The 16,057-nt window shown below is 32.6% G+C and overlaps 1 protein-coding gene across 1 annotated transcript; it reads left to right on the plus strand.

Annotated features, from left to right (window-relative positions):
- Positions 1-517: 517 nt before the first annotated feature.
- Positions 518-6,820, plus strand: LOC143071681 (toll-like receptor 4). Its single transcript, XM_076246160.1, has 2 exons — positions 518-1,061; positions 2,483-6,820. Exon 2 carries the CDS (start codon positions 3,415-3,417, stop codon positions 4,990-4,992), a length of 1,578 nt encoding a protein of 525 aa, XP_076102275.1. The 5' UTR covers positions 518-1,061; positions 2,483-3,414; the 3' UTR covers positions 4,993-6,820.
- The last annotated feature ends 9,237 nt before the right edge of the window (positions 6,821-16,057 follow it).

Raw genomic sequence — 16,057 nt, forward strand, 5'->3', positions numbered from 1 at the left:
ATACTATGACGTGTGGTATGATTGTCTATCGAAAACCTAGAATACCGTTGTCATTGCCAAGATACTATGACGTGTGGTATGATTGTCTATCGAAAACCTAGAATACCGTTGTCATTGCCAACATACTATGACGTGAGGTATGATTGTCTATGACACACCTGTCCACCACATTGCATTTGACAAAGATATTAGCAATGATTTGTCATCGTATGACTTTCATAAATGGGAAACTCGTGCTGTAAAGTCAGCTTAAAAAGGCCAAACATGAAAAATGTGAAACATTCAAACGAAAAAAGTAATGTCCATAATAATCAATACAATTTACGAAAAACAAGGCAGAATATGTTGGGGTTCTTACCATGTCCTTGCATGGGACATAAAAAGAAATTTCAAGCCTCAGATTGACAAAAATCACAGAAAATAAAATGCATTAATAAAAGCAAGGGACAAAAAGACTTCTGAGAGTACTCACAGCTACTTAAAGCTAGATCAGAGCAATTTTAATAAACAATCACGTTTTATAAACCCTATGATGAATGAAATATGTTTGACAAAAATCCAAAACCTATGCAATTATTCAACAATTAAAGGCTAGACAAATACTTGAAGTTGAAGATGATGATGACAGCTCTCTATTACGTATGGTGATGCACTTGGTTGTAGTGTGGCGTTCGAACAATCTCAATCTGTTTATTCCGGAATTATTTTGTAATAATACGAAACAAGGAAAAATAACATTATAAACAACAATGATGTTCAATGACTTAATAAATATTTTCGTGGAACTCGGTAACTATTGGTGAAGTTATTTACAGAAAAGAGTTTATTTTGTATTATAGAAAGTTCAGCATCGGTGACTAAAAAGGGATCGAATTGTCTATGTATGTTGGAAAAGGCGAATATTCCTGGTTAAAGTATATTACTTTGTAGTCTGTCATATAGGGCGACATACATGTGATTTTATTGTCCATCTACATTTAAAGTCTATTGAGAAGGTCGCTTTTCAAACTAAATAATGAATGGTCACCAACAATTATCCAAATCAGTTTGGAGGAAACCTGGTAAGTAAAACATATTTAAATGGTATTCATAATTGTACTTTTAACCATTTTATTTCCCCTCATTTTATTTAATCTTTTGAGTTAAGTTAATTCACTATTTATATCAGTTTTGTTATAAGGTAAAGCTATTATTGTATATTTATTTTGATAATGCGCCTTATGAAGGTAAAATAAATAAAATATACAATAACGAAACCTGGTTACAATATGTAAGCATCCATTTCGTCAGATTAACGTGTCAGACCACCTTTTACAATTCTCTTTTTAATCTACGATATTTTTTTCCAAATTTCACAGCTTTTACAACTTCTCAGAAACCTGGTATATCTTAATTGTACATTCGCCTTTCTACGTGCCTATTTTCAACCAATTTGCAAAATATTGCCGTGAAAAAAACGACCGTTTGGAAGGCGACTATATAATACTGAAAAAAAAACCTGGTATAATATGGAGCGCAGTTATCCTCATTTGTTAATGCAAAATCATGGAAAAGTAAATTTTAGCTCTAAACATATTTTCACTAAAAAGGTTTATTTTTGTAAATTTGTCGATTAGTTTACTTAAACCATAAGTTACATGTAGTAAGTAAGATATATATTTTCTCTGAAATTGAATATGTATAACGCATAAAGAAGCTTAAAAAATAAAGCACATTTTATGATCTGTTTGATTATTTTTTCTTTTAGGATTATTATAACAATATAAAATAAATGCGTTTTAAGTTATTGAATAGAATTTTATAAAATAATTACACCTTATGTAAGAATCCTGGGTTTTGATTGGTTAATAGCCAGTGTATTTTCACTAATTTACTGTTATCGAATGAATATCGTTCATTTTTTAACGCCGCCGGGGGATATGCAAAAAGGATATGCCTTTTTTACCCTCTCTGCCGTGGTATTAACCAAAACATACTCTATCCGACTGGACGCTTGTAACGTCACGATCATCAATGCGTTGCTGACGTTAACATTCGGTGTAATCAAACAGATATAGCATGTTCTTGAGGGGTATTTGCAAAAAATACCAGTCTTGAGAATGAATTTCCCTCGACTTACGGCTCGCGAAATTTAACATTCTCTCGACTGGTATTTTTTGCAATTATCCCTCCTTAACATGATATATTGGTTTACGATAAAAACAAGGGTTATTTCAAAATACAAATTTAACTCATGCTATTTTGTATTAATTTTGATAGGTAAAAAAAAATCTATATAACCATATGAATATTATGTATTTTGTATGAAATTAATAGAAATTTTGATATAAATGAACACAACGGGGGAAATAAGACTTCTACCCAAGGTTCATATTACTGTTTTATAATTGAGTCAATATTTTTAACATGTTCAATGATAGAGGAGTAACATGCTACCGAAATAATTGAACCAACTTATTTTTTTATAATCATTATTTTACAGAAAGTTCCGGACTGATGAAAAACTTAATAATTGTATGGCTTGTTCAAAGTTATGCAAATGTGGTTTCTGGCAGATTATGTCCATCAAATCCACTTTGTCAATGTACCCTCTTTAAACAAAATATGGATTGTTCTGATAGAAATATAACAGAAATTCCTGCATTACCAGCGCATTTAATTGAAATAAACTTCAGTAGAAATACGATCAAAGAAGTCCCGGATGACGTTTTCTATAACAACGGTTTACTTGAAATATTGGACTTATCACACAACCTTATTTCTAGTTTACATCAAAGGTCATTGTATGGACTAGTGAATGTTAAAAGACTACTTCTGAATAACAATTATATATCATATGTACATTGCTTAACCTTGACTGCATTGCAGAGCTTGATTGAATTAAACTTTAAAATGAACCTTTATGACTCATTGGGTTTGAACGTAACGGGACTTACGCTTATAACAGCCAAATTAGACTTTCGACAACCGACCAATATGACGAGAAAGTTTTGGAGCATGCCGACCCTCAGGAATATGGATGTATCTGGTGTGACTGGTATTTGTAATGTTACAACGCTAACATCAGAAGTATTCAAACTGTTGCCAAAACTTGAAACAATAAATCTTTCGGCATGCTCTATCAATTATATTTATATAGGAACATTTCGTAAATGAAGCAACCTAATCCATCTAGATGTGTCGTTGAACCGATGTTTGAAGTTTTCAGGTCTAGAGAATATTACCAACGATTTGCCATATACATCAATTAAAACATTGAACATAAACAAAATTCATCAAGCTAATGAATTAACTACAGAAATATCAATAAGACATTTCCAGAATCTCAAAAATACAACCCTAGAAACTTTACACATTGAAGGCAACAGAATTCAACTAGTTGAATCTGAAGCTCTTTTGTATATACCAAAAACCATGCGAAATGTTTTTGCGGCGGACAATCAATTTTCTTTCGGAGGATTTATTAAGGATGTTCTGAATATTTCGATACACTTTGTAAATGTATCAAATATGTTTACACCACATTATCCTATTGAAAAACCAGAAATATGTGATTTTCCTGAAGACAGGTGTATTCGATCAGAAGATGGACATAAACGATACTTGCAATCGCTTGAAGAAGAACAGAACAATATTCAACCTTCTATATCGATCCCTCCAAACATGACAAAGGTTATTTACAGAGGTTGTAATTTACGATTCGAAATTCCTTTTCTCCGTGTATCAAGCAATAAGGTGAAGTTTATTGACGCTAGTTTTAATATTTTTTACTCGTGGAAAGGACCAGTTAAGTCATTCAACTACCTTGAGTACTTAGATATGTCGAACAATTTTTGTACAAACGTATCAAATAATTTTTTCTTGAGAGTTCCAAATTTAAAAAATCTTTATGTTCAAAATAATCTACTTGGATTTGTCTTGCCGAAAGATACAGATGGCGCAATACTACGATATGTTAAGAAGCTTCAAGTTATTAATTTAGCATATAATAGAATCCAACGGCTTCCATGGAAGTTTTTTAAACAGCAAAGATTGTTACGAAAGTTGAATATAAGTAACAATATGTTAAATAATATCACATTTGATATAAGTCATATGGATCACTTGATGTACCTTGATATTTCAAAAAACAGACTGTCATTCCTTTCTCAAAGTTTCCGTGACCAGCTGCAAGAAAAATTCAAACAGAATGAAAAACTGAAAGTTGATATAAGCGGGAATAATTTTCAATGCATTTGTGACAATGTTGATTTCGTTCAATGGGTTTCAATATATCATCCACATCTTGACAACTTACATTTAACAAGATGCCAGCTTAAAGACAGAACCAAACTTTACCTGAAGGAAGCTCAATATATATATGATATGCTTAGAAAGGAGTGTTCATCATATACTGCTCTGGTCATAGGAATTGCTATACTAATCGCCTTCTGTGGTTCAATAGTTCTTTTGGGTATGATATATAGATACAGGTGGAAAATACGTTATCTATATTATATAATCAAAAGTAAATACCATGGAACAATAAAAGCACCAAGCAGCACTGATACTCGCGAATATAAATACGATGCATTCATTTCCTACGACGAAAATGACTCAAATTTTGTCCACAATAATCTTCTACATCAACTTGAAAGAGACGGAGGACTGAAACTATGTATCCATAAAAGAGACTTTGTTCCAGGAAACGACATCGCGGCTAATATTACGTCATCTATTCATGTTAGTCGGAAAGTAATCATTGTCATGTCATGTCACTTTCTAGAATCGTACTGGTGTATGTTCGAATACAACATGGCAAGAATGGAAAGTATTTATTCCAGAGATAAAGAGAATATTTTATTTATGATTTTCTTGGAACAAATCCAACCTGGGCAGTTACCACTACATATTCTTGAGCTTGTACAAGATCAATCTTACATTGAGTATCCGAATGATGAATATGGCAACACAGTGTTTTGGGGAAAGCTAAGAGACGTTCTTGTAGGTTAATATTGGTACAGATAAGAAGATATAACAGTTCTGCTTTTCGAAGTTCTAAACTGTCAGAACGGATTTAGAAGAATGACTAGTAGATGTTAGCCCTCATCTTCATATACAATAACGTAAACTTTGATTCCTTAAGTTTCATAATCTGTAATAAATAACACATTCCCAACATTTTACAATATTTCGAAACATGTGTCTGGGCATTGCAAAAATTCATGTTTTTCTCTGACTGTTTGTGACATCTTTACACTTAATCCATTTGATGTTGGATGTGTACGGATTGATAATTTAGTCTTAGATGCATGATTTTTAAAATTAATTATTATTGGCTTTAAACTAGCTATATAGCTGTCAGTAACTGCGAACTCTCTCAGATCTGTACTTTTTATTGTTGGGATAGCATTTCTGTATGCTTCCATCTGATGACTTAAGCCTTTTTCAACTGATTTTCATTGGTCGTTCTTATGTTGTACTGTTACACTATTGTCCCAGGTAAGAGGAGGGATGGGATCCCACTTGCGTGTTTAACCCCAACACATTACGTATATATGTGCCTGTCCAAAGTCTTGAGCCTGTAATTCAGTAGTTGTCGTTTGTTGATGTGCTACATTTTTGTGTTTCGTTCATTTTTTGTAAATAAATTTGGCTGTAAGCTTTCTCGTTTGAATTATTTTACATTTGTCATTTCGAGGCCTTTTGTCATTGACTATGGGGTATGGGCTTTGCTAATTGTTGAAGGCTGTACCGTGACCTATAGTTGTTAACTTCTGTGTCTTTGGTCTCCTGTGAAGCCGGACTTGTCTCATTGACAATCATACCACATCTTCTTTTTTTATATATATATCTAACTGATGTATACCATTATTTAGATAATGGAAGGGTGAAGCGCTCGCATAAAACGTTAAATCCCGCTATATTGTTTATTATTATTATCGTATTATACAGTATTTATAACAGCGCATTATATAAAATTAAATAACTCTAAGCGCTTTACAACATATATCCATTCACATATATAAGTATTCACAATAAAATATGAAAGCTCATGTTAAAAAAAAAATATTTTGAAACAAACAGATTTTAAAAATACAGCAATTTGAAACAATAAGATTTATATAAAATGGGCATGATGAAATTAAGGAGATATTGAATCCGTACCAATAAAACTAAGTTTAAACTTCGAAAACATTTGCAAATTTTTTTATAAAATAACCAAAAAAGTAAGTTAAAATTGAAAAAAGTAATCGCTTTAAAGTTAAAAAAAAAATACAATGATATAGAAATATTTTAAGAACTATGAAAAGCATGTCTGAATAAATGAGTTTCACACAATGGATGTTTCGTAGATCACTTGGTTAATCACTCCACAGAACGGCTGCTGCTTTCTTTGTCGAATCTTCCTTCCCCATATGTTTTAGTTCTTACACGTGGCGTTGTTAAAATCATGGAATTTTTAGATCTAAGTGCTCGCATTGGTTTATATATTTGAACGAGTTCTTGTAGGTAGACAGGTGCCTTCTCGTGCAAAGCTTTGAACACATACACAAGTTTATACTGGCATTGATATGTTACGGACAGCCAATGGAGGGACTTGAGGATCGGTGTTATGTGGTTATACTTCCTCTTCCTTGTAATGACCCTGGCTGCTGTGTTTTGGACACTTTGTAATCTTTGAATAGATGTTGCTGACAGTCCATACAGTAATGCGTTTCCATAATCTAAACGAGAGTTAACCAGAGCGCATACTAACGTTTTGCATGCTTCTTCGGTAATAAATGGTCGGATTCGTCCAATGTTTCTGATCTGATTAAAACATGATTTTGAAACATCACTAATTTGTTTGTGTTTGTCAAAGCCAGAAGCCAGTAATTCTTTAGTTGTCATTGTTTGCTGTCTGTTATATCTGTTTTTCATTAATTGTTTTGTCATAACTCAGCAGGCAATTGAATTTAATGATTTCAAAGAAGGGTGTGTGGTATAAAGTAAAATTCCAAAAATACTGAACTCCGAGGAAAATTCAAAACGGAAAGTCCCTAAGGCTTAAATTAAAATATTGTTTGTTTGCAGTTTACCGACCGACCCTTGAGAATCCTCCCGACTGTGAAAATTTTATTGCTTTAAATTTGAAGAATTGTTTTTTAATACTTCTATTGACGCGATCCGGAACTTTGGGTCCTTTCCGGAAATGATTTAAAGTCTGGGTCAATTACGCATTTCAAGTTCGGTTTTTCTTAGCTTCCCGTCAAGCGTTCATGTGACCATTTAATGATAAAGCACATGGAAATTGTTTAGGTGGCACGGTAGTATTTCCTGGCCCATAGGGGATAATGATAGCCTTTTTAGAATTTTCACCCATTTCTAACACTGCAAAAATTTCTACATTCACAGTTAACTGAAGTACTTTCATTTTACTATTCAGAAATTAATTTGAATGTGTATCATGATCGTTTACTTTTTTTGCTATTTTTAAAAACCTAAGGCCACTAGTGCATTTAGGTCTTTTATCGCGCAGTGAATACAAAATTTAAAAAACTTCCCAAAAATCCATTTTCATCTGTATGTAAAATTATTTCATATTTTTCTACACCTGATGCATCCCTCAGTTTGGGACAGTATGTTCAGTTGATACTGTATTTTAAGTCCAATCACACTGTTCAGATACATTGACCTAAGTAGGGTACACAAAAGAGGAACCTAAATTATGGAATGCAAATACTACCGTGCCACCTTTACAGGTATCCATAAGTCACAGAGGAGTACTTTACGCTGTCGTCTCGTGTCAATTTTAAGACAAATAACAAACAAAAAAGTTTATTAGTAAACTGTTTATACAGATTCAGGCACATGTAATGATGTGCGATGATATCATTGACGATGATGCATCGGATATTCATAACTGACACGATAACCATTCTGTCTCAAACAAATCGGGTACAGAATCTGTGGAGCCTGACTTTATGGAACCAATTTCAGTGGTTAAATAATTCGACAGCAGCTTGAAGTATGGCATATTTTCTACAAATCGTTATGAAGACGACAAAGATGAAACCACTCCTCCGTGACTTAAATCTTCATGGATATCAGTAAACACGCCTGTACGGAGGAAGGGCTCATTTGAAATGTTACTGGATATATATCATGCCAAATCAATAAGAAGCAACCCTAACTACGCAAAGATGTAGAGAAAATGAATAGTTAGCTTGAAAAATAAATATACTCTCTCTATTTTAAATCTATCTTCGATTGCAATGAGTATGCTCCTTTATGATAAGGGGGGCTGCCCCACTCATTGCAATTATTCTCTTTCTTACAATATTAAATATACCCAAACTGTATGGCCTGTGTGAATTCAATTAAAACATGTCCTTAGGAGCTATGCTGCCATTTTTTTTATGCATTCAAACATTTCAGTACAGACCATTTACTTTTAATGGGGTGCTATGGATTTCACCCCAAACTTTAGATAGTAAAGCCTGGCAAAAATATAACCTTATCACATATAATTAAATATTGTTAGAAATATGAAAACAGTCGAATGCCGTAATACTTTTTTTCAATTGAAGAAGATTCAATGGTTATTTTTTTTTTATTAAAACTACACTCTTTAATACATTGTCTTATAAATCTTTAATATCTACATTTTTCTGATCAAAATACTCTACTCATGAAAACATTCTAGTCAAGAAGCATACATGTCTGAATATATTTCTTTAAAACAGTTCTAGTCATAATGACATTCCTTGTTTATAAGTGTTCCAGTATTTAATAATTATACCATATTTTATGTCATAAATTGGATAATGACACTATGTTAAAGTTTCAGTTTTGGTTAAAAAGTTTTTTATCTGAAAATGCCTGTTCATTTGATGTTGGTTTTCAGCATGTCCAGTGTTTGTTGTTTTAAAATGTTTTTTTTTTCTTCACAAGAAACCTGGTTTAGTGTAACTGCTTGTTCAAACTGTATTTTGGCTGATAAAATAAATTTTCTTATGGTTGGGGCCTGTTATCTAACTCCCACGTGAATAGATATTTTTCGTATCACACCGTACGGCGTGTGACGTGATATGAAAAAGTGATATCAAAATTACGTAAATTTGATTGGCTTATCTCGTAAATTTCCAATATTTTCATTGGCCGTTGATCAGGTCATTATTCACTGGAAAAGGTCATGCCGGGACTACTTTTTTTCTTGACAACTGATTGTTTACTTCCGATTTTCGTCTGCTTTATCGTCTGCATTATCTAACATAAATCTTATCATGGACGAAGAAATAAAGAAAGGAACCCGTGTACGGTTATGTAACGGAGCAAAGGCATTATAACTGGCACAACTTCCAATTTCAATTTCCCTCTGTATGCGACAGTAAAACTACCGATGGACGTCCGCAAAGCTACAAATACAATACAGTTATCTCTACTCTAATGCAAAACAAGTTCATAATTAAATTTCAATCACAATTTCAGTGTAAAATCTTTATTAAAGAAAATTCCGCGAAAAGATGTTATCTTCTTTGGTCCCTTCACTACGTGACGTCATAGGTATGCTTCCGGTGTCATACATAAACACCGGGCTTTTCTGGCTTCTGTGCCGCTTCAGAATGTAATAAAATTTGATAAAAAGAAGATTTTAAGGCACAACAAGTGAGTTATTTGTTAATTACACAAAATGTATTGTACAAATAACGTGTCAATACACTTGTTACAAATTAGATAACAGGCCCCAACCATAAGAGAAAGATCAGTACGCGTTGCAAAGAAAAACGGCCGTAGCAACACAACTCGCAACAAATAGGCCACGCACATACAACTTTTTGCCATAAGAGAAATAGGTTTAACAACTTGTGAGAATAAGATATCGCTTGATATCAACTCTCGTTATTTAATTTCAATAATAATAAACTCGCCATAGGCTCGTTTATTATTATTAAAATTAAATAACTCTAGTTGATATCAAGCGATATCTAATTCTCACTCGTTATGAAACCTATAAAAATTTTCCTACCTACCGACCCTTCAGTCTGAAGGTACAGTCGGAAAAACTGCAAACGAACATATTTTTAAGGTTGGCCTAATCAAATGATAAAATACATCAAACTAATGGACAACAACTGTTATGTTCCTGACTTGGAACGGGCACTTTCGAATGTAGAAAGTTTGTGGATTGAACCTAGTTTTATAGCGCTAAACCTATCACTCGTATGCCAATGAGACAAATAAGGTTTAAATGTAGTGGACGATAGCAACTATATCCATCCGATCAGCCTTCAATAATGAAAATAACCAAATATCGTATAGTCGGCTATAAAAAGATCGACATGCAAAATATGGATCATATCATTTGAGAAAGCAAACGGAATAACTTTTAAAAAAAACAGTGTATTAAAAACAAACATGACAGACATGAACCAATGACAACCACTAAACAACAGGCGGGAAAAACATGGTTGTGAGCGCAAAAGCGTACCCTAACCTGGATCTTGTCAATTTGGTCATTTAAGAATTCCGAGCTCGGTATTTTTTTTTAAAGTCTTCTATTTATAATAGACAAACCGCCATTCTACCATACTAAATGAAAAACCTGATTAATTTAATAATACAAAAAAGAAGATGTGGTATGATTGCCAATGAGACAACTATCCACAAGAGACCAAAATGACACAGACATTAACAACTATAGGTCACCGTACGGCCTTCAACAATGAGCAAAGCCCATACCGCATAGTCAGCTATAAAAGGCCCCGATAAGACAATGTAAAACAATTCAAACGAGAAAACTAACGGCCTTATTTATGTTAAAAAAAAAAGTAACGAAAAACAAATATGTAACACATAAACAAATGACAACCACTGAATTACAGGCTCCTGACTTGGGACAGGCACATTCATAAATAATATGGCGGGGTTAAACATGTTAGCGGAATCCCAACCCTCCCCTAACCTGGGACAGTGGTATAACAGTACAACAGAAGAAGTTTATCTTAATATTGAGGCATCTCTTTCTTAATTTAAATTATGTCAATATCGTTAACTTCAAATTCTTTCGTGCATTTATAATGAAACCAACTAATTCATCGTAACTGCGGAACCGTAACTCTTAGCTCATTATGTTATTTTTTTACTATTTGTCCAGTCTGTCATAGAGGGCAGGTACCTAATTTATTGTCCCTTTGCATTTAAAGTCTTTTGAACACGTTGGTTTTCACAAGAAGTAATGAATGATCGCAATCAATGATCAAAATCACTTTGGAGAAGGCCTGGTAAGTAAAAGATACTTTTTGTATTACTTTTTTTTTATTAGAGTTTAACAGTATTACATTTATGTAATTCTTTGAAGCTTATATTTTTGCCTCTTACTTTTTTACTTTGTACCATATTATTTTTAGTTTGTTAAATGAGCTCATTATTTGTTTTATATTGTGGAAAGCGCTCAGATGGTAACTGAAGTATATTTGTTTTAATATTCAGAAATGACTTTGAACATGCATATTGTTTCATGACCGTTTACTTTTCGCTATCTTTACAAACTGAAGGGCACTGGTGCTTTATTGTCTTTTAGCACTTTTAAATGTCTGCAGTGAATACAAAATTCTCAAAAATTCTCAAAAATTCATTTCCACCTGTATGAAAAATTGTTTCATATTTTTCTACACCTGATTCATTCCTGAGTTTGTATTCATGAGTAGACTTTTAAAACAATAAAAAAAAAGAGAATTTTGTTAATATAAAATTTTTACCTCGTTAAATGGTGTGTTTATAAGTAATAAAACTAACATTGCAAAGAAATAGCATTTTTTCATAAATGAACAAATTTTAAAGGCTTTTTTTTATATATAAAATTCTACCTTTAGTTGAAATGGCTATTTAATAAAGGACGAAACATTTTTTTTCTATAATCATCAATGAAAGAGGGGTTTAGCTTTTCTGTTACTTTTCTTGGTCTTGATTGAGAGAAACAAAATGTTAGTAGGTAAACAATTTTCGTCTGGCGTAAATACAAAATTTAATACTGGTTTCTATGATGAGTTTATTTATTCAAATCGATTATCGAGATTTTTTGCTCATTTTAAATTCAATGAGGAAACGTTTTGATCATCATCCAGCAAGTGGTACAATCCTTTTGATATATTTCATAATATCGATATTTTATTTTCTAAATAGCCAGTACTTCAAATTCAAAATTGTTGTAATGAAGTAAGGCGAAAAAATGCGGCGGCTTAAACATGTTTGTGAGATCTCAACCCTCCCCCTTTACCTCTAGCAAATACAGAAAAGTAAACGCATAACAATACGCACATTAAAATTCAGTTCAAGAGAAGTCAAAGTCTGATGTCAGAAGATGTAACCAAAGAAAATAAACAAAATGACAATAATACATAAATAACATCAGACTACTAGCAGTTAACTGACATGCCAGCTCCAAAATTCAATTAAACTGATTAAAAAATTATGTCTACATCATATGAATATCAGGCACAATCCTCCCTGTGAGGGGTTTAGCATCATACCATCATAACATATATGAGAAGAACATAACCCGTATCATGCCAACAACTGGTGTATTAATAATAAATGTGTTTAGTTCCGATGCAAAGACCCTATAAGTGAATCAATATTAACGCCAAAATATGCAATCTTTAGTGACCTGACAACAGTATCGTAACTATATCCCTTCCTAATAAGTATATTTAAAGGTTTTGTTAGCTTCTGAGGTGAATACTGGCATTTTTGTGCTTCATAAAGAATATTTCCATAAAATATTGGGTGTGAAATACCTGAACGTATAAGCAGTCTGCATGTTGAGCTATATTTCCGAATGATGTCCTTATACCGATGATAAAATTTAGTAAATGTTTTGACTAGTTTGTGATATCGAAAACCCTGGTGTAATAATTTTTCAGAAATACATAAATTTCTCTCGTTAAAATCTAAAACATTGTTACATACACGAGCGAATCGTACAAGTTGAGATATATAAACACCGTAAGATGGTGACAAGGGAACGTCACCATCTAAAAATGGATAATTAACGATAGGAAATGAGAAATCATCTCTTTTATCAAAATTTTTAGTATTAAGCTTTCCGTTAATGATATAAATATCAAGATCGAGGAAAGGGCAGTGGTCATTGTTAGTATTAGCTTTATTTAATGTAAGTTCAACAGGATAAATTTCTTTAGTATACATACTGAAGTCGTCATTATTGAGAGCCAAAATATCATCCAAATATCTAAAAGTATTATTAAATTTGTGTATCAGATGTTGTTTCGATGGGTCTTTGCTGATTTTTGTCATAAATTGTAACTCATAGCAATACAAAAACAGGTACGCAATAAGTGGTGCACAGTTAGTCCCCATTGGAATTCCGATAACCTGACGATATACGGAATCTCCAAAGCAAACAAAAATGTTATCTAGTAAAATTTCAAGAGCAGATATAGTATCAAAGCATGTCCAATTGACATAGTTTTTTTGTTTATTGCTACTAAAAAATGACCTGAAAGAGTTTGAACATATATATATTCACATTCTGACTTTTTAAATGCCCATTTAATTAGGTGTGTGAATTTTTTCTTAATGAGAATGTGAGGCAATGGGGTATATAGGGTAGAAAAATCAAAACTTTGAACAGATTCAAAATCACCAATATAAGCATGCAATTTATCAAGTACTTCCAACGAGTTTTTGACACTCCAAAAGTTATTAATTCCACTATTTTCGAAGGCCTTATTTGAACAATTTATTATCAGATTTGTGATTGTACTAAGTGTACTGGTAAGAAGAATAGATAATTTAGTAGTGGAACAATGGCTTGAAGACGAAATAAATCTATATTTGTAAGGTCTTTTGTGTAGTTTCGGAAGCCAATACATAGTTGGGACTTTCATTGTTTTTGGTTCTGCTTGTAAAGCGGTAGCTAAAAGTTTATGTTTGTTACAGATGCCGTTTTCTGAAAATGGAGTCAGTTGGAATGTTGGTGAATTGGTGATTTCTTTTTGTAGAACCTCAATGTAAAATTTACGTCAAAAAATAATAATATTGTTAGCAGCTTTATAGGCCGGGACAAACATGTGACAACTTTACTGACGTTCTTGATCAGATAATCGGTGGTAATATATGGCTAGTAACTAATATATGGCTAGTAACTAATATATACTTCGTCTCAATCGTATATTTTTTCATGATTGATTTCAACCTTAATATAATAGATTCAGAAGAATAGTAAATTAACTGCATAAATTTATATACGGAACGTAAATAATGCTATGTTGATCAGTTTCTGTCGCATGAATAGAAACAAATCGACAGAAAACATAGCCTATTTGTTTAACAAAGGAATTCTGACGATCTGTTGAATTAATATCAACAATTCTTATAAGATCAGTATACTTATATGGAATACGTTCGTTCATATGATTGGTCGAGAAGCCCTTGGCGTTCCGTAAAATTTACGAAGGGATCATTTCAAATTACATTGTAACCACTTGGAACACTTGGCTTAATATTTTTCTTGTGAGCAGCAGCCTTCTATCAAAGAAATCATAAAGGTAAATACAAGCCCTTGAGTATTGAATCAACTGGGAGATATACACTTTGTATGCAGGTGCTGCTAAAATGTTGCTACAAAAAAATGGAAAGTTAAAAATTTGGAAGCTGAAATAATCTCTTTTGTCTGAAGGTTTTGTTTTCAGCCGACCATCATTGCCAATTTCTAGATATAGGTCTAGATATGAGCAGATGTAACAGTATCTAGTTTTTTTTTATTTATCTCAATATCGATGGGATAAATGCGTTCAACATACTAGTAGTTACAACATTTTGAACTATTTAGTGAGTGATATCATCTTTTTAGCGGTAAGTAAAGTTAAAGGATACTGTTAACTTTTTTTTTATTCGCCCTGTATAAAGTCAGCATCATATGAACAAAGGAATACGTCCAACAAGGTGGACTGTTGGTTCCCATTGGAATGACGATTATTAGTTGAAAATCACATCCTCTAAACGTAACAAACATGAAACAATATGTATTTTGATGAGCTTATACAAGTAATAATTTACTTTTTTAAGAACGATTAAATCCCCCAAAAAATGAAAATCATGATGTATTATTTCATTGATTGATAGAGGAACCATATCCCCAAAGGGGACAAAATAAATTGCCAAAATGCACCAAAGATCATCTTAGTTTAACATGTTTTTGAATTCGTCTTGAAACCATCTCATTATTGGATTCTTTATCTGTTTTGGAATAAAAGTACCAGTAAAGCTAAGTAACCTACATCAAATAACAATATTATATTGGAATTCGCTCCTATGAAAGTCTATGTCAAATTACAGTAATAAAGAATATTAACAAAAATACCGATCGCCACGGTAAAATCAAATAATGAGCGAAAAGGATAGTTAATAAAATTTGAAAAAAAAACTAACACTCGAATATACACCTGGAAAAAAGTATTGCAACACCAAATTGAAATTGAATTAAAAAAAACACTCATTATTTTTTTGTGATATAATTTGGTAAAATAGAACTAGTTAAACATTATTTAAGTATCACCTGAGTTTGATCAATAAATATCGACTCGATAAGTTTTTATCTGCACATGCAGCTACTGTACCCGTAAACAGCAAAAAAGATGTTTTGATCCTCATTGTTTTCAACACTTTAAATAACCAAGTTTTTAAAATTATGTGATTGACACCTTATAATGGGTCCTTGACAACTCTTAACTGCAGCAAGATGGCAGATTATCAGCATAAGAGAAGCAGGGATGTCGCTGTAACAACTGCACGCATGGTTGGTCATCACCATTCCACTATAGTCGTTTTGAGAATAAAAATCAGGCAATAAACGTTGTAAAAGACCTTCCGAGATAATGAAGACCCCCTATACCATTTGCTAGAGAAAATCAAGAGCCTTTTAACAAGAACTGTTCGAGATCAACTCATCGCTACTGGTTACCGTGCGATAATACCATTTCGGAGACCTTTGCTAACGAACAGACTTACAGTTTTCCGTATCCAATGTAGTGCAGAGCTCGCCAAAGTTGGAAATAAGCATCGTAGAGGA

The sequence above is a fragment of the Mytilus galloprovincialis genome, chromosome 4 (assembly GCF_965363235.1).
Source record: "Mytilus galloprovincialis chromosome 4, xbMytGall1.hap1.1, whole genome shotgun sequence".
NCBI classification, from domain to species: Eukaryota; Metazoa; Mollusca; class Bivalvia; order Mytilida; family Mytilidae; genus Mytilus; species Mytilus galloprovincialis.